At 41.2% G+C, this 20,462-nt stretch overlaps 1 protein-coding gene across 3 annotated transcripts in view; it reads left to right on the top strand.

Moving 5' to 3' along the window:
* The window catches only part of thoc2 (THO complex 2), a 33,074-nt gene that overhangs the window by 8,824 nt on the left and 3,788 nt on the right, over nucleotides 1-20,462 (top strand). For 2 of the 3 annotated variants that reach the window (XM_042499698.1, XM_042499697.1), the window contains exons 11-33: nucleotides 100-272; nucleotides 456-651; nucleotides 737-775; nucleotides 1,283-1,413; nucleotides 3,160-3,261; nucleotides 6,039-6,123; nucleotides 7,635-7,728; nucleotides 7,842-7,922; nucleotides 8,042-8,138; nucleotides 9,183-9,300; nucleotides 9,407-9,586; nucleotides 9,738-9,902; nucleotides 10,210-10,485; nucleotides 10,635-10,776; nucleotides 11,231-11,388; nucleotides 12,421-12,549; nucleotides 12,658-12,789; nucleotides 12,911-13,095; nucleotides 13,799-13,974; nucleotides 14,336-14,438; nucleotides 14,616-15,001; nucleotides 15,362-15,420; nucleotides 16,917-16,952. In XM_042499698.1, the coding sequence (XP_042355632.1) occupies nucleotides 100-272; nucleotides 456-651; nucleotides 737-775; nucleotides 1,283-1,413; nucleotides 3,160-3,261; nucleotides 6,039-6,123; nucleotides 7,635-7,728; nucleotides 7,842-7,922; nucleotides 8,042-8,138; nucleotides 9,183-9,300; nucleotides 9,407-9,586; nucleotides 9,738-9,902; nucleotides 10,210-10,485; nucleotides 10,635-10,776; nucleotides 11,231-11,388; nucleotides 12,421-12,549; nucleotides 12,658-12,789; nucleotides 12,911-13,095; nucleotides 13,799-13,974; nucleotides 14,336-14,438; nucleotides 14,616-15,001; nucleotides 15,362-15,420; nucleotides 16,917-16,952 (3,243 nt within the window). Of the gene's footprint in view, nucleotides 1-99; nucleotides 273-455; nucleotides 652-736; nucleotides 776-1,282; nucleotides 1,414-3,159; nucleotides 3,262-6,038; nucleotides 6,124-7,634; nucleotides 7,729-7,841; nucleotides 7,923-8,041; nucleotides 8,139-9,182; nucleotides 9,301-9,406; nucleotides 9,587-9,737; nucleotides 9,903-10,209; nucleotides 10,486-10,634; nucleotides 10,777-11,230; nucleotides 11,389-12,420; nucleotides 12,550-12,657; nucleotides 12,790-12,910; nucleotides 13,096-13,798; nucleotides 13,975-14,335; nucleotides 14,439-14,615; nucleotides 15,002-15,361; nucleotides 16,237-16,916; nucleotides 16,953-20,462 lie in introns of all 3 variants that reach the window. The other variant, XR_006106466.1, reaches the window with a different exon arrangement.

Here is a 20,462-nt window from a genome sequence, read left to right as displayed (position 1 = left end):
CAGATTTTGCCACTACTCTGCTCTAACTGCATTTTTGAGTCTTACTGAACTTTGGCATGTTTAATAACACACCCTTGCTGCTCTTTTCTGTGCACACAGCCACCTGATAACCAGAAGCTTGGTCTGTTGGAAGCACTACTTAGAATTGGAGACTGGCACCACGCCCAGAGTATTATGGACCAGATGCCGTCCTTCTATGCTTCTTCTCACAAGGCCATTGCGCTGGCACTCTGCCAGCTTGTGCACCTGACTGTGGAGCCTCTTTACAGAAGGTGCTGATTTTTCCATGTTTCCCTTCCTGCCCACTAAGTGTTGTCCGACCAGAGAGCATGCACAAGTACCTGTTATTACACAGCTTGAACTGATTACTTACACTTGTTTTAGCTCCAATATTTGGTGCATATGAGTTCTATTTAAAAAAAATGCAGGTTTTGACACACTGATCTGTTTTTTAGAGCTGGCCTCCCAAAAGGGGCAAGGGGATGTGTGATGCATCCACTGAGAAACAAGCGGGCCCCTCGACCTGTGGAGAACTTTGAGGACCTACACAGGGACACATTCAGCATGATCTGCTACCTTGGCCCTCACCTTTCTCATGACCCAATCCTCTTCGCCAAGATAGTGCGCCTTGGCAAGGGCTTCATGAAAGAGGTACGAAACATTCACTACTACATCATCACACCTGCACTACAGCTTTAATATTTTTGACTCATGTTTGGTTTCCTTTTCCTCTCAGTACCAAAGTGAGGGCAGACCTGAGGTCAAAGACAAAATGGTAGGTGTAAAACTTGCATGTATTTCCTCCATTCGTCAAATATGGTAAAAAAGGATGTAATCAGGTGGAAAATAATAAAACTTACAAATTCCAAGGCAAAACCCAGAGTGATACTCAGAAATAATACAATGCATGTTTTATGCTCTGATGGCTATGGGATCAAAAATTGCAGTTTGAAGGGGTTTCAGTGGTGCACTTTTTGCGCTTAACAGTATGAACGTAACAATTTTGTTTCCACAGTGTATTTTAGACTTATTGTTGGGGCCGAGCTGGAAATTCCGTGATTAAACAGAAATAGACAATCTTGCCAACATTTTTACTATATACATGAACCCAGCCAAAATTATCAGAAAATGAGGAATGAAAAATGCATAAAATGCACCAAACAGTCCTCTAAGAGTTAAAAGAGTAAAGACTGTTGCTATGCTTTAATGGATCTGCCAGTTTATCTCTGTAGTTTATGTTACCACAAGTACCTTGTTAATGTTGATTGTGTGTTCTTTGCAGGAAACACTATTGAGTTGTTTCCTCAGCATTGCAGACCAGGTGCTACTCCCTTCTCTCTCTCTGATGGAGTGTAATGCTTGCATGTCTGAGGAGCTGTGGGGTCTCTTCAAACTCTTTCCCTACCAGCACAGGTGACACACACTCACACACACACACACACACACACACACACACACACACACACACACACTGACTCACTACATGTGGCACTGTTTAATTGAGTTGTCGGATAGTAAACCCTCAGGCACTGCTCCAGGAAGCTGTTTACAAGCTGGCAAGGAAAGAATAGCACACACCATCACACTGAGCTCATCAAACCATGCTTGATTGTTTAAAATGCATCTTTTTTTTCCTGTGCTATTTAGCAAAACATCCTTTCTGTTCTGGAATCATGCCAGAGATTTATTTTTAGAGTCTTTGTTTAAATATGTTGGCACACCGCTGATGAGCACTGACACTTCAAACTCCCGAAGGTTTTGTTTTACTTTTGTTGTCTGTGTCAATTTGTCAAAACTAGTAATGCAGCTTCTTAGTTACTTAACATAAAAGCACTTTGTAGAGTATTTCACTGTCTTGTTCACCAAACTGTATCGACACTGTTGAAGGAAGAAGATATGCAGATAAACCGTACAAGAAGCACAGTTTATTTATGCTCTGCCATGTTGGTGTATTGTACATTAGGTTGCTCTTTGCACTGAATTTGTTGATGCATCGTAAGATTTTTAAAAATATCCCTTCAAGGATTTATTGTTGTTATTACACAATACAGGATTGCACAATAAGATGTAGTTGCAGCCCCCTTCACTCTACACACATAGAAAATGTATAAACAGATATTCAAAGTATTTATATCACAATAGATTATAAATGATATTGCTTGCTCCAAAAATCACTCGCTCCAAATTACTTCGATTTTTAAGAGTAAGTTGAGGAGCAGTTGTTCATTTTACTGAATGGCTGACTGCAAACAAAATAGAATTTAGCCCTGTTGTTTGCCTGATATCAGGCAGAATTGTCAACTTGTTGTACTCTGATCCATCAATCTGACATTGCGTCCACTCTAACAGATTCTTTTGGGGGGGAGGTGAATTCGATTTTCCTTAACCAATCACTAGAGACCAACTTATCCGCCTGAATCTAATTTCATTTTAAGTCGACACTAATGCATAGTTGTGCCACAGTACCTGTTTTGCCGTGGTTTTGAGAGTGAAGCGAAGTGAAGTAAAACAAACTATGATGTTTTTCTCCTGTCATTTTCTTTTCATTTGCTTGTTTACCATCTGTTTTTGAAAACACATCAAGTCTGCTGGCATAGTTCCTACTTGGTGCATGTCCACAATCTGTATTAAAGTCTACAAAATCGATTCTGGGCTGGACACTGGACATGCCTGGTCTATCTTGTCTATAGCACCTGCCATCGTCATTATTACTCCTCATTGGTTTTGGCACATGGCTTGACAACGGTGTTAGTTCCAACCGTGGTGCTTTTGGCTGATTGAGTCCCCCTGCGGCACTCATTGGTCCTTTTCATTTTAACGGAGTAACAACTGTCTGATATCACGAAGCCACACAAATTAGTTCACTCGAACTCAGTGGAGTGGGTGTATTCAGAAGTCTGGACCCAGGCAACCTTTTTGTTATCTGAAAAAACAGTTACACACAAAATAGCAGTTTAAGGACATACAAAAGGTGGCTAATATTCTATTCAAAGACAGCTTGAATTGCTTGGTTTATGTTAAAACTGCTTCCTTACAGTTAACTGTGTGAAAGGGTTTGGACTTTTACATCAGCTTTGTTGTTGCCCTTTTTCTGTCGTATTGTGCCAGTGTTTCTAAATGCTGCATAGCTAAACCTGCTGTGAAATTGTGCTCCCTCAGGTACCGGTTATACGGACAGTGGAAAAATGAGACGTACTCCAGCCATCCATTGTTGGTTAAAGTCAAAGCTCAGACTGTGGAAAGGGCCAAATACATTATGAAGTAAGTCATTTTGCAGAACCCAGTGTACCATTACTGTGCAATCATCTGTCTTTCTGTAGCTTTGTTGACTTTCACCGTGTCTCCAATACAAACACCAGGGGCCTCATGTACAAAGGGTGCGTACGCACAAAAACGTGGCGTACGCTCTTTCTCACGGCAAAGTTCAGATGTATCAAGAGTGAAATGACCGTGGAAATGTGCGGTGCCTCACGCCAACTTCATAGCTGGCGTACGCACGTTTCTACAGCCGTTGATACTTTGGCGACACTCAGAGGTGATCCTGGGAAACATAAAATAAACACGTGTAACCAATCCGTCCTCTGAATGATGACTTAATAATGTGCACATCAGAGACACATGAACAATTAACACCAGTGAACAATTAACACACACACACACAAACATACGTGTCTCCAATTACATGAGTGGATATAAAAGCGTGCGCAAAGTGGTGCAAAAAGTACCGCTGAAAACAATGGCAGCTTTAGCAGCATTAGAGGACATTGCAAATGGTGCAATTAGAGGAGAGCGTGTGTTTCGAGACAGAGACGATGTACTGGCACACGATGACGACTGGCTCATCAGCCGCTTTAGGTTCCCGAGGGCAATCCTCGTGGAACTGTGCGCAGAGCTGCGGCCGGCCTTGGAGCGCAACACAGCCAGGAGCCATGCGCTGCCTGTGCCCATACAGGTGCTGACCACACTGGGGTTCCTAGCAACCGGGGCATTCCAGAGGGAGCTGGCCGACCGATCGGGACTGTGCCAGTCGACCCTCAGCCGAGCCATGCCAGCCGTATGGGACGGAATTATCCGCATGTCAGCCAGATATATCAAATTCCCATACCATGCAGCTGAACAGGTCAACATTAAAGCGCAATTTGCAGCGAGAGCCGGTTTTCCTAATGTAATCGGAGCTATCGACTGCACACACATTGCTATAAAAGCGCCGTCACATGATGAATTTGTATACGTGAACAGGAAACACTTTCATTCCATCAATGTACAGATCATATGTGATGCGCAAATGCAGTTAACCAACATTGTGGCTAGGTGGCCTGGTTCAACGCACGATTCACGCATTCTGAGTAACAGCATGGTTGGGAACAGACTACAAGCTGGCACTGTGCGCGATGGGTGGCTTCTTGGTAAATAAATTTGTTGTGTAATTGTCCTAATATTAGTCCCTGTGATGCGCATTGAGCATGTGCGCCCCCAAATCATATCCCGTCTTCACCGCATCATTACAGCGGTTAGAGTTAGTGACTTGCTGTGTTTTGCTGGTTAAACTACAGTTTCAGATCTTTCTAACAAGCCCCTATTTGTCACTGTGCGCAACGTACTCATGTTAATAACCCCGTGGGTAAAGACTTATCTGCCTCACCTTCTCCCCGGCGCACTTCTGCACTAATTTGCAACAATAGTGTGTGATCCGTGTAAGTGTATAAACTTAATGAATGGAAGCTTAAAATCCCGTCTTACTCATCTTTTGTTTCTTATTTTCTGATCGTGCAGAGAGGGGAATCTCAGGTGCAGGGCTTATTTAAATATGATTTGCGTATTTAAATGGGGGCGTGGACAGGGAGTGGTCGGGTACTCCAACATGTGCGCTCAATTCCACACTGATTGGGATGTACAAAGGGAATGTGCTTGGATTCATGCGTGCGCCCAGATTCATGCATCAGGATTTTTTTGTGCGTACGACGTTTTCTGGATTTGAGCGTACGCCATGTTTCAGTAGGAAATCCACGCAAGTCTTTGTACATGAGGCCCCAGGTCCCTACATGTGTCCTTTGTAGGCTGCGTGTTTCTCATTGTGTATGTGGTTATTTAAAATGTGCAGTTTTTCATTTCTCCAACTTATTCAGTCCCGTTCTGTTCAGCAGACTGTTAGTTATAAAGTAAACCTTGAATGAATGAGGAGCCTTTCCCATGTATTCAGCCTTTCCCGTTCATTCAGGTTGAGTTCCCAGGTAAATTTCTGGGATGTTTCGAGATATCTTTTAGTCTTTTGCTTTGGGAACAACACTGTTCCCTGCGTGACACATATCATCATCTATGATAAGTCACTTTAGAGGGGTGGAGAGCTTCAGATACTGCTGCATTTTGGACAATAAATTCAGCTTTGAACACAGCACACTATCAGCAGAAATTCACTACCATCAGGACATCAAGGCCATCTTTTTTTTCCATTCACTGCCTCTGCTACACAGAAGCACCCACTTATTTGCTGGTTCACCGTGCTCACAGTAATCTTCAGGCACAAATTCGATGCAATGTCTAAAGCTGTTTGACTGTTAATATCGGGTATTAAAGTTCTTTTTTCCCCTGTATTCATATAATTTCAAAAAAGCCAAGAAAATAACCACTGGCAAGACATTAACGGGTATAATATTTGCTAATTTAATAAAATCTCACTCAAAATGATGAACTGGAGTGGATAGTAAACATGGTGCAGAGATTTGTTAATATTTTGTTCTACACCAGCCCTTTCAAGATAAGCTGTATTGAAAGGACAGTTAAACGTGAGCAGCACAAGAATTAAAAAATGGGACTTTAAATACTGTGGTATTTTTATGCTGGTCAAGTAATTATTCTAACACTGTTTTGCTATTGAAGAAATCAATGACACTACTTTTGTCTTAAGCTGACAGCCATAAGAGCATTTTCCAATCGCTGTGAAGCTTAAAGAAGTGACAGTCCTTGCCTACAGCGCTCGTTCCATCGTCTTCTGTTTTTAATCTTCTGTTTCCCGCCTTGTGCTTTTTTCCCCTCCCCAGGCGGTTGACCAAAGAGAATGTGAAACAATCTGGAAGGCAGATTGGCAAGCTGAGCCATAGCAATCCCACCATCCTCTTTGATTATGTAAGTGTATTTTGCTGTGATTATTTTATTCTTAAGACTCTTTGAATAATGTCAACAAACTACAAAGACAAATTCATTCTAGATTTTGCAGGAGAAAACAAACATTGTTTGATAGCTTGTAGTACCCGCGTCCGCTGTCTATCAGTTATATTCTTATGGCCCTCCAGTGCCCTTTCAAAAGTGTCTGACCTGCGAACAGCTTACACCTTGTGCTTTGCATGCGTATCATGTATTTGTAAATCAAAGTAAAAGTCACCTAGTAAAAAACTAAAAAAAAATGACACCGTATTCCTGCCACACTGATGAAAAGCAATCTTTCGGTACACTTTGGTATGTTACACAATACAGAGTGTAAAGCTATAGTGAAGATAGTAGTATCATATGAAACTAGACGACCAAAGGAATCAATTGGTAACAGCCATGTCATGCTAGCTTTTCCAAAGTTAGGCTAGATTTGGGCAAGGGAAAAACTGTCATGGCCATTTTCAAAGGGGTCCCTTGACCTCGCACCTCAATACATCAAAATGCAAATGGCTTTTGTGGCTAGCCGTGGGTCTCCTCTTTAAAGACATGCCTACTTTGTGCTTGACCAATGCAGTTTTAGGCAAAAACATGCATTTTTTCACATGCATTATAAATGTTATTTTTGCCATTGTATGTGAATATTTTTGCATACCGTGATCCCAATACAAACTAGGACACATCTAGGACAAGAGATGTATGGCTTTTGAAGGTATATTGACAATAAGGGGGCTTAAGCAGTTTCCAGAACAGAAGTGCTCACCATCCAATCATGGAAAAAATGTTGTTGTTTTTTTTAGCAATCTCCAAAAATAAAAAGTTTTTTAAATCCGTTTACAACATGACTTTTCCCTGGTGTCCCACAAGGTCTTTGTGTCTTAAGATGGTAATTTGGAGGGATTGTTGACCATTTTTAATCAATTTTCCAGTGGTAAAACATGCCTCAATTTAGCACCAAATTTGTATAATAAATAATATTAACTCAAAAAGTGTTGCAACAACCTCCGAGACATAATTTGCAGGGAATGTCTGTCATATACACCCCCAATACACACTAATCTTCGAAGTTTAAATAGATGCCTAACCAAAACAATGCTTATGACATACCCGTGACTTGAAAAACTTAATACACATTGCTGAGCTGCATCTCAAATTAATCTTCAGTTTTAGCAGTGGTATGGAAGAACTTAAGATAACACTTACATTCTTTCTAATTTGCCCTAATATATGAACAAAAGTTGAAACATTTCCAACTGGAGCAAAAGAATGAGATTCAATGGTAGGATGTACCATTTAGAGTAGTTAAAATTTTTGTACATCTCTCCAAACATTTTCATCTGTATTTTCAAATGCAGAATCCCTGTCGTACTTGAGTTCATTCCCCTGATCTGTGGATGTTGAGGTGCTTAAGTTCATTTATACTATAGGGATAACTTTGTAATATCAGCTTGGGTATAATGTATATATTCCTTTGTCATGTTTTATATCAGATGCTGTCTCAGATCCAGTGGTATGACAACCTCATTGTTCCAGTGGTGGATTCCTTGAAATACCTCACATCCCTCAACTATGATGTCCTGGCCTGTATCCTCCACGATGGGTGTTTGTGTGTGAGTGTGTCGTTAGAGGCAGTGGGAAGTGAGTGTAAAGGGCTTCTGTTTGTTTTCTCTGTTGTTCCTCTTAACTCTTGTCTTCAGATTGCATCATTGAGGCTCTGGCCAACCCTGAGAAGGAGAAGATGAAGCATGACGACACCACCATCTCCTCGTGGCTTCAGAGTATGTTCCCTCACGGTTACTGTCATGCAGTCACATCTTGCATTTGCATGCAAAAGGAGAGAAACCGTTTGATGTTTTAATGAGTATCTATCATACACCTGTTCATCTTGTCATCCAAGGCCTGGCAAGTCTGTGTGGAGCCGTGTTCAGAAAATACCCAATTGAGTTGGCTGGCCTTCTTCAGTATGTCACCAATCAGCTAAAGGCAGGGAAGAGGTAAGTAGCTTCAAACGACAAATAGCAGGATGATGGTTTGCAAAATATGCAAACCAAGTCCAAGCACCAGCAGGTTCTTATTATGACTGCAAATCACAGTCGTAGCTAAAGTAATGACAAATGGCTCATATTAAGGAGAGTGACTGCACAGTATTCTACTAAATTAGTCGTAACACATTAATATGATAGAGCCATTGGTTCTGATGAGCGGTTATATCATATATCACAGATAAAAATAGGACATACAAACATATTGACAATGCAGTATATTCTTATTAACTTTTTTTTTTTGGCCTTTTGCCTTTATTGAGGATAGGACAGTTTCAGTGTGAAAGGGGGAGAGAGAGAGCAAGCAGCAAAAGAGGCCAGAATCGAACTCACGGCTGCTGCAGCAAGGACACAGCTTCTGTACGTGGGGCGCCCGCTCTAACAACTGAGCTACTGGGTGTCCCACATTACAATAATTCAAAAATCATTTTAAGGATGTGTTGAAGATGTTGCATTCTGCATTATATTTCAAATGCATCTGTTAGGGAAGATAGATACTTTAGTTGTCCCCATGGGGAAATTGGTTTGCAGCCACAATCACTTGACATTTCCATATATCGACATAACAAAAGTGAAGACATCAGTAAGCCTACCAAACACTTACAGTGCACCTTAAATAGGAATTTGATGAGACAGGACGGAGGATGTTTTACCAGACCAGCTGGACATACTGCTTATATTTTGTGAGTGTTTTAAAAGGTAATGGCTTTTGGGATAAGGGACAGTTTTGATCTGTTTCTGTTTTTCTTTTCACAAAAAGAGGGTGGCAATAACAATATCCAGATGAGAGCAGGTTAAATGAGGAGTGGATGCCTCCTGTCACCCACAATGATGTTTGCATTGTTAATATCTCTGTCTCACAAAGTGAAAAGTGTTTCTGTTTCACAAGCAGAAAGTGTTTTGACACCCCATGTCTTACTTTTGCTCCACTCCAGATATATTTTTCCATGTGTCAGGAAATGTGCTTTACTTTATTTGTCCCTCCTCTCCCTGCAGTTTTGATCTGTTGATCCTGAAAGAGGTGGTGCAGAAAATGGCTGGCATTGAAATCACAGATGAGATGACCTCAGAGCAGTTAGAGGCCATGACCGGAGGGGAGCAACTCAAAGCTGAGGTATGTAGACCGATTCAGTCTCATGAACAGGATCTGTATGCGTACACTGACCATTGATGCACCTGAGCTCACGTCATTGTCATTATTGATGTGTCTCTGTCCACAGGGTGGCTACTTTGGACAGATCAGGAACACTAAGAAGTCCTCACAGCGGCTAAAGGATGCACTCCTGGACCATGAATTGGCATTGCCTCTGTGTTTACTCATGGCCCAGCAACGAAATGGTGTGGTTTTCTTAGAGGGTGGAGAGAAACATCTGAAACTTGTTGGCCACCTCTACGACCAGGTATGCACCCTTTCTCAATACATTCATCTAATCAGTATTTTTTTAGAATTAGAATTTACACTCTACACACCTACGAAGATACACCCAAAACACTTTCTACTTTGTTTTGTTTTATTCTTTTTCACTTATATAATTACTTGTACTTCTGCAGTGTCATGACACGTTGGTGCAGTTTGGTGGCTTTCTGGCCTCTAACCTTAGCACTGAGGACTACATCAAGCGGGTTCCCTCCATTGACATCCTTTGTAACCAGTTTCACACTCCACATGATGCTGCCTTCTTCCTGTCTCGCCCAATGTACGCCCATCAGATTTTGGTGAGTGGATAACTCAGTCAGATCCCCAGAGTGCATAATGTCACAGATCTGTTATTGGGTGAGACTGTAGTCTAATTATTCACTGACATTTTTGCCAGGCAGTCCACTCTAAGTTAGATTTTTAAAATGATGATGATGATGATGATGTTACTTGTTGATTTTACCATCATTAATGTCCCCTTACTTTTTATGCTGTTTGTGAACATTTGTTTTATAGCTTAAAAAGTATTTCAGATCAAGACAACAATACGTTTTTTTTTTTGATTTAGAGAAGATGGAATCCCTAATTTATGTTCTCTACACACAGTCTAAGTACGATGAGCTGAAGAAAGCAGAGAAAGGCAACCGACAGCAGCAGAAGGTCCACAAGTATGTTGCAGCCTGTGAACAGGTGATGACGCCGGTGCATGAGGCTGTAGTGTCCCTCCACCCAGCCAGGGTCTGGGACGACCTCCGCCCTCAGTTCTACGCCACCTTCTGGTCCCTCACCATGTACGACCTTGCTGTTCCACACTCTGCTTACGATCGCGAGGTCAACAAGCTCAAGGCTCAGATCAAGGCCATCGAGGAGAACCCAGAGATAGTGAGTAGTTGTTCCACAGCTGAACCAGTTGTGTAATGTTGCTTAAAATATTTTCAGAAGTAGAATATTTGTACATTTAGATCACAAAAAGCAGTTTGTGCAATCAAGTCAGTGTTGTCTATTTATGCTGTGAATGTTCTCTAATATAGCCCATGAATAAGAAAAAGAAGGAGAAGGAACGCTGCACTGCCCTGCAGGAAAAACTGCAGGAGGAGGAGAAGAAGCAGCTGGAGCATGTCCAAAGGGTTCTCCACCGCCTCAAACTGGAGAAAGACAACTGGTTGTTGGCCAGTGAGTATCCTGTTATACCAGTGACAATACTGATGCATCTTACTCTGCGTGTGTACAGCTTTCCACAATACTGTGATTTCTCTGTTGAGAGAAGAAAACAGTGCACCTATTTTAGCATGATTGATCTGTACTGTATACATGCTGTATACATGCATTCAACCACAATAATTACAAAGCACATGTTTGTTTCCCTTTTCAGAGAACATACAGAATAAAACAGATGGCTCATATATATAAGATTGCAACAATATATGTTTGGGACACAATGTTCATGCATTTTACAAAACAAAAAAAAAATCAGTTTGAAGTCCCTTTAGACAATCCAGACACAATACAACAGTTCTTGCAGTAAAGGTGGATATCAAAATAAAAGTGATCAAGTCATTGTCTATTGTCTAAATGTCAGTTACCTATCCGTCTCTGTTACTAATACAACTTAATTTCCTACTGACAGAATCCACAAAGAACGAGACCATAACAAAGTTCCTTCAGCTCTGCCTGTTCCCTCGCTGCATCTTCTCTTCGATTGATGCTGTGTACTGCGCCCGCTTTGTCGAGCTGGTCCACCAGCAGAAAACACCCAACTTCTGCACCCTCCTGTGCTACGACAGGGTAAGACACTGACATACATACAAGCTAAGGCTGTTATTCACTTGAAATCATGATTATTAATTAAACTACCTTTTTACAGCAGACTTCTTAAAGCCACAAAGTGATTTATAAGAGAGAGAATAAACATTAAGTTAGTTTAATAACTGCTGCCTATAGCATCTTTGCATATGATGTCATACATGGGTACGCTGTCTAGATGGAGGGCAGGCAACCAGAGGCGGTGACTACCAACACTGCACGAATCCTATGATTTGCACTGTTTAAGATTCACCTTGGTAAAAAGCACTTTAAGTCCCTAAAATTGTTGGACATAAAGGGGAGAAGTAAATTTAAAAAACTCACCGATAAAAGCAGCAGATGTGGATCAGACCCCCTGTCTTCAGTCTGGAGCAGTCAGCTAACCTGCCTCGAGTTGGAATTGCAATGTTACTGTGACAGCTTCCCGTGTTTTTAACCACGACCCAGATTTTTAACGCTATTTCGCCAGATCTCTGGGAACGGTTGACCCAGCAGGTGGAAAATAGTAGCTTAAGATAGCTAAGATAAGTAACATTAGGAAGTGTGAAGGATAAATTAATTTGTCATTTCCGCTGATCGTGTCTATACTGGGCAAATCAGTCTAGTTGTGGGAAAAATCCCTCTTGTTCATTTTGGAGTCGTTTTGTATGATGTACATTCAACATGACTTTCAATTTTTCTGGCGATACCTGCTGCCTGCAGGTTCAACCCTTTAATGTAGTGACTTCCCTCTATATTCAGTTCATGTGGTACATGGATTTATCACTTCCTGTCCTAAATCCAAATTCTGGGTGTGATATAGTCACATGATTACAAACAGCCTGTTTTTTGACCATTTTTGTACAATTCATTCTGGCAAGAAAAAGGTTACAGCTATGAGATATTGAGCATCAAAGCCTTGATGTACTGTCTAGTAAAATGTCTATAGAGTTTGTTAGCTTTTTCCATATGCAGCTCATTTCTTTCAAACATTTTACTTTGTCTAAGCAAACACTACATTTTGTGACTCTGCAGGTGTTCTCAGCCATCATTTACACTGTGGCCAGCTGTACGGAGAACGAGTCTCACCGCTATGGACGCTTCCTCTGCTGCATGCTGGAGACGGTGACCCGTTGGCACAGCGATCGCGCCATCTATGAGAAGGTTTCCATATCCCCCTGTCCTCTAAATCTGTCTTTGATTTATTTGTAGCATTTTCTTACGTAGAATGAGCTGGGAATTGATCTGACTTCTCTTATTGTGTGGTCATAGGAGTGCGTCAATTACCCCGGCTTCCTGACCATCTTCAGAGCCACAGGCTTCGATGGCGGGAACAAAGCAGATCAGCTGGATTATGAGAACTTCAGGCATGTTGTGCACAAATGGCACTACATGCTGACAAAAGTGAGCTGCCCTGCTTAATCGTCATTTTTCTTCTTGAGAATTCAGTCTGTTTAATAGTAAACAAAGCTCTTTTGAAAGTGTATTTATCTGTGATCGCGTCCTCCGTCTCTGTTCCATCCAGGCTTCAGTTCACTGCTTGGAGACGGGAGACTACACCCACATTCGAAATATTCTCATCGTGCTCACCAAGATCCTACCCTGCTACCCCAAGGTCCTGAACCTGGGCCAAGCGCTGGAGTGCCGTGTCCACAAGATCTGCCTTGAGGAGAAGGACAAGAGGCCAGACCTCTATGCCTTAGCAATGGGGTAACACAGCATTGTGTGCTGTTCAGCTCTCTGCGGAGCATTCAGTTAATTTATATTATGCAAAGTGCGGTGATAAAATGGGAACGTGGGGAAGAAGAGGTCCTGAGAAAAAGAGTAGTGCGTGTTATCAAATTTGTTGAATTTATAGATGTTTTATAGTAAATATCTGTTTAGAAACCTAGGCACGGCAGGTGGTGACTGTAACACAGATGTTTGAGCTTTGTTATGAAACGGGATGGTTAGACAGTTCATTGAAGAAAAATGTTCAATCAGACCAGTGAGTTATAGCTTTAGAGAGTGAAGCAGTTGTTTTTCTAAAGTTCCATAGTGTTTATCGAGCGCCTGTTACAGGGAAAATCTTGTTCATCTACTGTACATTGGTAGCACCTATGTATTGAGTCTGTAAAGACACAGTAAGTTGCAAATGTAACCTTGTTTATCAACTTCTTGATAGTGCACAACATGGATTTCTTAAAACAGTCAGGAACAGATGCTTTATTTATTGGAAGTCTTAACTTAAGTAGATACTGATCGCCACATATGAGTGTCAGTGACTGTGTTAATTTATAGCAGAGTATGTAGGGGTTTGTAATTGCAGGGAAATGCTGTGCTGAGCTCAAGAGTTTTCCTGTCTCTGTTTGAAAGTTATATTCTCTACAATGTGTCGTCTGTGCCTTGTGCAAACCCTTTATGCATCTTGCAGTTATTCAGGTCGGTTGAAAAGCCAGAAGGTGCACATGGTCCCTGAGAATGAGTTTCATCACAAGGAGCAGCCAGCACGCAGCGCCACCCCCGCCAATCAACAGAACGGCCCCGGCAGCACAGGCAAGCCCGCCACCAGCACAAGCAAGACAGAGGAGGGGGCGTCAGAGGATTGTGGTGAGTGATTAGAGACACAGCCAGGCTTTGAATGCAGTACGTGACCATTTTGTTTTTAGTTCACAAGTAAGAAACCAGATACGATATGAAATTGTACTGCTGCTGCATTAAGCTTAGATTTTGTTCTTATCTGCAGCGCCACTGCTGAGTCATTTCATTTCAGATGTGTTGTTTCATTACGTTCAGTAAAAACTAAACTTGGCATTTTGTTGTTGTCTATCTGCAATCTGTAATAGAATAGGTTCAATTCCGTAAAGCGGCTAAATCCTAAATAAATGCTATAAATCCTAATGTGCATGTCAGTAATATTATGAAATCCTGTGCTCAAACAGTTCTTGGTTTTTTTTTTTTTTTTGTGCAGATCGGGGCAAGGATAAATCTCAGGGGATCACAAAGCCAGTGAACAAAGCCAACAGTGCAGCGGCCAAAGTGACCACCAGCAACGGGAACGGTGCTCTCAACAGGCAAGTCTCTCTAACAAAACTTATTGTGAGATCTGATATCGTGTCCAACTGCACCTCTAGTTGGTTGTGTCTGCAAGCCGAATATAGAACACTTTATCAGGATCAGTAGAATCTTGTATGAAAAAGTTTTGACTAGAGAATGTTTTTTTTAAAAATGAAAAAATGATCCCTTTGCAGCACCAAAGCCGTCAAAGAGCGGGACGACAAAGAGAAGAGCGGGAAGGAGAAAAAAGAGAAAAAGGAAAAGACACCAGGCAGCACTCCCGAGACAAAGGCAGAGAACCGCCGGGAGAAGCAGAGAGACGAGAGAGCAGGGAAGGAGGAGCGGGCGGCACGTGAGGGTAAGGAGAAGACCCCCAAGGCAGACAGGGAGAAAGTGAAGGCCGAGGAGAAGAGCAGCAAAGACGACAAGGCCAAAGCCGGCAACGGGGAGCCCATGGAGCCGTCCAGGGAGCGCGATGCCATCAAGGAGTCCAAAAGCAAGGAGAAAGGAGACAGGAGCGCTGTGGCCGGGTCCCTCAAGTCACCAGTTCCCAGATCAGAGTCAGCCGAATCTGAGAGGGGTAAGGAGTCTCTCTGGCTGTCTGTTAAAAACTACTGTGTTCTCCACACTGCTCATAAAATCTATAGAAAGATTTTGAGCACACTGCATGACCACATGTACTATCTATAAAAATATTCAACCTCTTGGACTGTATTGCATGTTCTAGTTTTATAATATGAAATCAAAGGGATGTAACTTGCATTTTTAAAAACAATCTTGATTCTACGTTATTTAAACAGGTTTCATTAAATTAAATTAAATAGGAGTAAGAATTTGCTTGTCTTCTGCAACCTGTCTGTCAGTTAAGAGTGCATAGTTTTTGTGTTGGTTGAATGTGCAGCTTAATTAAACACAAATTTCCCTTTTCTTGTCTTTACAGATCACAAAAGACGAAAGCTCGACAGTCACTCTTCTCCGTCCCACTCCTCGTCTGTTAAGGTTAGTATGGCTTGAGGAAGGCTGTGCCAGTTTCTTCTCTATCTGCCGGAGCGTTCCCTGCCGTTGCACATTCCAGCAGCCCCGAAGATCACCAAGGAGAGTTGTCGTACATGCAGGCATGGCATCTGGAAACCCCAACCATATCCATGGGAGTTGGAAAGCATTCCATGGACATCAGCATAATATTTTGCAGAATTGGGAGAACCCCCCCCCCCAAAGACTTAGCCAAGAGAATATTATGTATATTGAGTATTTTCATATTGAAATATTTATCTATTTTCATATTAATGAAAGCAGTCAGTGTGCCTTGGGAAGAAAGAAGTTTTTTAAGCATTTCTATACTCCTCGTGGATTTTTTTTCTTTGGCTTTTTGAGAATAACAGCCACCTGAAGTGAAACGGCTTGCCAAATCAAGAGCTTTCGCCTTCTCCAATGGCAAATGTATTTTTAACACCGAGAGCAGTGTTTTACTACTTGAAATGGTGTCCAAGATTTTTTTTTTCCCCCGTTTTTGTGAGCTGAGAAGATACCCTGGTTAAAGTGATGTAGAGTATTCTACTTTCCTCTCAACGTGCCCGGATCCAGCGCTGAGCCTGATGGTGTCCAGCGAGCCACTCTGCCGTAGGAGCACCTGTCTGCTGCGGAGGCTGAGTCACCGGTCCCCCTTCTATCTCCGTTTGTTAAAACGGCCTGCATGCAGCCTTCACGTCACGTGATGCGTGTCCAGTCAGCCCTGCCGGTCCCTACAACGCTATCCCCACAACTACCAGCCATCAGCATCAACAGTCGTACTACCTCCTGGCAAGCCACCAGCAAGTGAGATCAACGGAGAAAATGAATGTCGCAGTTTTGAATCAGCCAAAAATGCAGAGGAAAGTAAGCCTGCCCCTACAAAGAGAGAGAGTGAGGGAAAGAGTGGGCGAAGCCTGAATTGTTTGGAGCGTTGCCCAAACCACTGCAAGCTTGTGATAGTTCTTTATTTCACCCTTCCACCAGAGAAATAGGCTCCCTGTGTCTTAACCATTCCTGAACTGTAAGTGACAGCAACATTTACCTATGTAGGGACGCACATCAGAACTGAGTGATTTGTCTTACACACACACAGGCACATGCATACACATTATTTACGGCACTTGCACTTTAGATGTTGAATAGCAGCTGCGCTGTAGGACTTTTATATTATGCTGCCTGATATTGCAGACATGTCTGTAGTAATATGACTAGCAGTTATTTCATATATGCTCAGGGTTTTCTATTTTAAGTATTGACATTCCAGATGTTGAGCTTATGAACTCTCCTTTATGTAATAACCTTGTCAAAGCCTTAGTCCTTGAAGGTCAGAGGTCAAGGGAGAAGTATGCTGTCGGTCCGGCCAGCCCCGACTCCCCACCCCCACCCCCCCACCCCTTCTTCCAACTCTACTGCTGTCTGACAACCTCCTTCCAAACCCCCCCACCCCCTCCCAGCTCATCTGTCATCTCCATTCATCCCCACAGGACAATAGCAACGAACCCAAGGAGACCACATCCAAGGTTTGAACTGACTCTGCTACTCGTAACTTCTCTCAGATTGTCTTTTCTTTGTTCAGGTGCCAAATATGAGTACAGCTGCTGACAAGAAATAACTCATGATGTCTGGTTTTCTCCATCCCTCCATTTTTTTGTATTCACACATTTTGTTATAAGAACAGTAGTAGTGGATTGTTATTCATGTGTCACCATTACCAATTTGCTGAACTTAGAAACCAAAATCATGACTTAAAAGTGGCTCAAAGGCTATATAGGACTACAGCTGGATGATCATCTCTGTGGCGTCTTCACTGCAAGCAACCCCTGTCACATTACACATAGTCATTTCATTGATATTTAATATGAAGAATATCGAGTATCTTCGCTTTAATGCTACAGTTGGTAGTTTGATAGAAAATTATTAAAATCCACCTCCCAAACAAAAACAACCATTTGGAGCTGAGGCGTCTCTAATGCATCCTTTTAATAAACTGCAGTCAAACTGTCAAACTAGGCAGCACTGATCAAATATGACATCAGATTCTGGTTGCTTATTTCTAGCCTTAGCTATTTTCGCAAACATATTTTAGTGTACTATTAAGCTGTAAAATGAGAATATCGGTCTGGCTCCTGCGGGGTGTTTTGTTTCAACTCAAATGTTTTCAACACTGCAGCAGGGTTACAAACTTTACTATTTTTAAAGCTAAACAGTACACTAAAATATGTTTCAGCTGGTTAGAGACTCCTCGGCTCTGATTGCTGGTTTTGATTCATGTTTTTTTTTTTTCACAGATCATCTGTCTTACTGTGTGAACATAGTGACGGCTTCTGCAAATATGACCGTTATTTTCATAAGAGTTACAAACTATAGCTTTAAGGTTCATAATTTTTCATCTTTTACAGTAATTCAGACCCAAACTGTATATGTGTGTATCATTTGTATCATAAACACCAAACACTTGTGGGTCTCTTCAGGTTATGTTTGTCACAACATTGAATCACACTGGAAGTATTTTTGACACTGATTAGCAGACAGCTAACTGATGAAAATTAAGTTAAAAAGGGAATATTTAGCAATGGCATCAATTCAAGCCTTGTTATATTTTTGTACCTGTGTGCAAATCCGTACCCTACCATTCTTCCTGTTGATCAGTGTCAGTGTTACTGCCTCTGTGATTCAGTGATACAAGACAATAATATATGAACTCCTAGCAGGATGGATTCTTTGAAAACTGGAGGGGTAAAAACTTGAAATGTGACTTAACATCTTGAATGTGTCATTGAGCGCTCTCAACCACTGAACTGCATGTGCCTGCCTAGGACCATATTTATTGTTGAACATCAACATTTTTTCTTTTTTAAAAAAAAAAAAAAAAAGAATATATGTCCTGCATGATAACACTTTAGTCTAAATCACAACTTTGTTTATTATTATTATTATTATTATTATTATTATTATTATATTATAATATTGTAATTAGGGCTGCAACTGATGATTATTTTAATTTCATTTTCTCAATTAGTTTTTTTGATCTATAAAATGTCAGAAAATGGTGAAAAATGTCAATCAGTGTTTCCTGAAGCCCAGGGGTGATCAGTTTAGAGTCATAGAGAAGTAACAAAACAAAACAGAAAATGTTCAAATTTAAGAACCTGGAATCAAAGAATTTTGACTCAAAACCCCCCAAAACGTACCCAAACTAATTAAATGATTATTTAATTAGTTGGCAATTAATCGATTAATTGTTGCAGCTGTAATTGTTATTCTTTATGTGTTCATACATCAGCCTCCAGTTCTGAGAGCCCACAGGAGGAGTCCTTTAATCCATTTATTAAATGTTTATATACTGCTTAATAATGCTAAACAGGTGGACTTAAACTAAAGTGTTACCTACGACATATGGAAGAATATATTATGGACAATTGTCTCAAAGAATACTCTCTTATTTTCAACATGAGCCATGAGTTGTACTTGTTTTGGGCAGCTGTTTTGGTACAGTCCTGCTTTAAAAAGTAATATTTCAGTACCAATGGAATTTAGTCAAAGCCTGTTGTGAAATTTGTTAAAAAATATTAGTTTTGGGGGGGGGGGGGCTGCAGAGAGTGTTGTTTTTAAGATAACACTTTAAAAGCTTTTTTGGAATTGGACACCTTGTTACTTGGCTGAGTTTGTATTTTGTTAAAGCTTTGTCAGCTTGATCAGTACTGGTTACAAAACCTTTCCAAGTTTTGTTAATCTCAATAATAGAGATATGTGAATAGAAATGTAATCAGTCAATATTTAAAACTGTTGAGATAAAACTGGAGTAACAAGGAAGTTGTTTTCACCCTTGTTTTGTCACCAATGTTGGTTATTTATTTGTAAGACAATAATGTTAGTGTTTACACCTGGTATTAACGTCCGTCGTGTGTGTGTGTGTTCACACAACATTTGGAGGTGGTCTCTGCTTCATGTGGCTGCATACTAATAGCAGTGTCAACACTAAAGCAGTGGTTCTCGACCCTTTTCTTGTAAAAGACCCCTTAATTAGACATGTCCAACGTCCAGCCTGGGGGCCAAACTAGCCCCAAAGATCAATTTTAAACAGCCTGACTTATAAAACATACTAAATGTGGCCCTCCACACCATATTTATTATTCAATTACTTTGCATGTTTCTCCTTCACCTCATGATGGCTGCACAATTACAGTTTGTAGACATGAGCCAAGTGGGAACTATGCAGACAGAACTAATGTGTTTTCATAATCAGACAGTAAACAAACATAACAGCAGACATTTCCTGCTAGGTAGCAAACATGACCACCGCAAAGAAGTTGACAGTGAGGGCTGTCACTTTCAGGAATGGTAGAAAGTTTGAAAGTTTTTTATTTTCAGTACCTTTTCCCTGAAAAAGTTGTGTTTGTGTTGTTTATTTGTGATTTATTTTTATTTTTTTAAACAACCTATTTGATGCAAGAAGCAGCTGGTCCCTAGGTATTTTCACATTATCTAATCTGATCCCAATTCAAAAAAGTTGGGATACCCCTGCCTGAATTGATACACATTAGATCTCGGACACACGTGATAAGATTTATCTCAGAATTCTACATCTGAAAACATTTGAGTTGTTGGATATGACTCAGGCCCGAATTCTATAGTTGTCAACTACAGTTAGTAATGATCAGATTAGTCACTCTTGTGACTCTTTCTCACATTGGCTTCACTTCTGCAGTGAATTAATTGGACCCAGTGGAAGTACCTGAAGGACCCCTGGTTTTGCGGTCTTTCCTTAAGTGTCAGTGAGCCTCTTTAAAGGGCCTCCACAGCTGACATGTTTGTATGTGTTACTCACCTACTTACAGAAAAAAGATAATCCACAACAGCTTGTAAGTGTAGTAAGGTGACTTTCTTTGCGATTTAAGTATTCCTTTGCGTTGTCGAATGGGGCAGTGATGAGGATATGAGAACCATCTATTCCCCCAGTCTCTCCTGGAAGCTATCCAACAACTCCCCAGTCTGCCCCCTTTAGTTAGACTAATAAATTGGTGCTGAAA

This window comes from Plectropomus leopardus, chromosome 13 (assembly GCF_008729295.1).
Source record: "Plectropomus leopardus isolate mb chromosome 13, YSFRI_Pleo_2.0, whole genome shotgun sequence".
Lineage (NCBI taxonomy): Eukaryota > Metazoa > Chordata > Actinopteri > Perciformes > Serranidae > Plectropomus > Plectropomus leopardus.
Note: the sequence above shows the minus strand (reverse complement) of the source record. Positions and strands in the feature narration are given on the sequence as shown.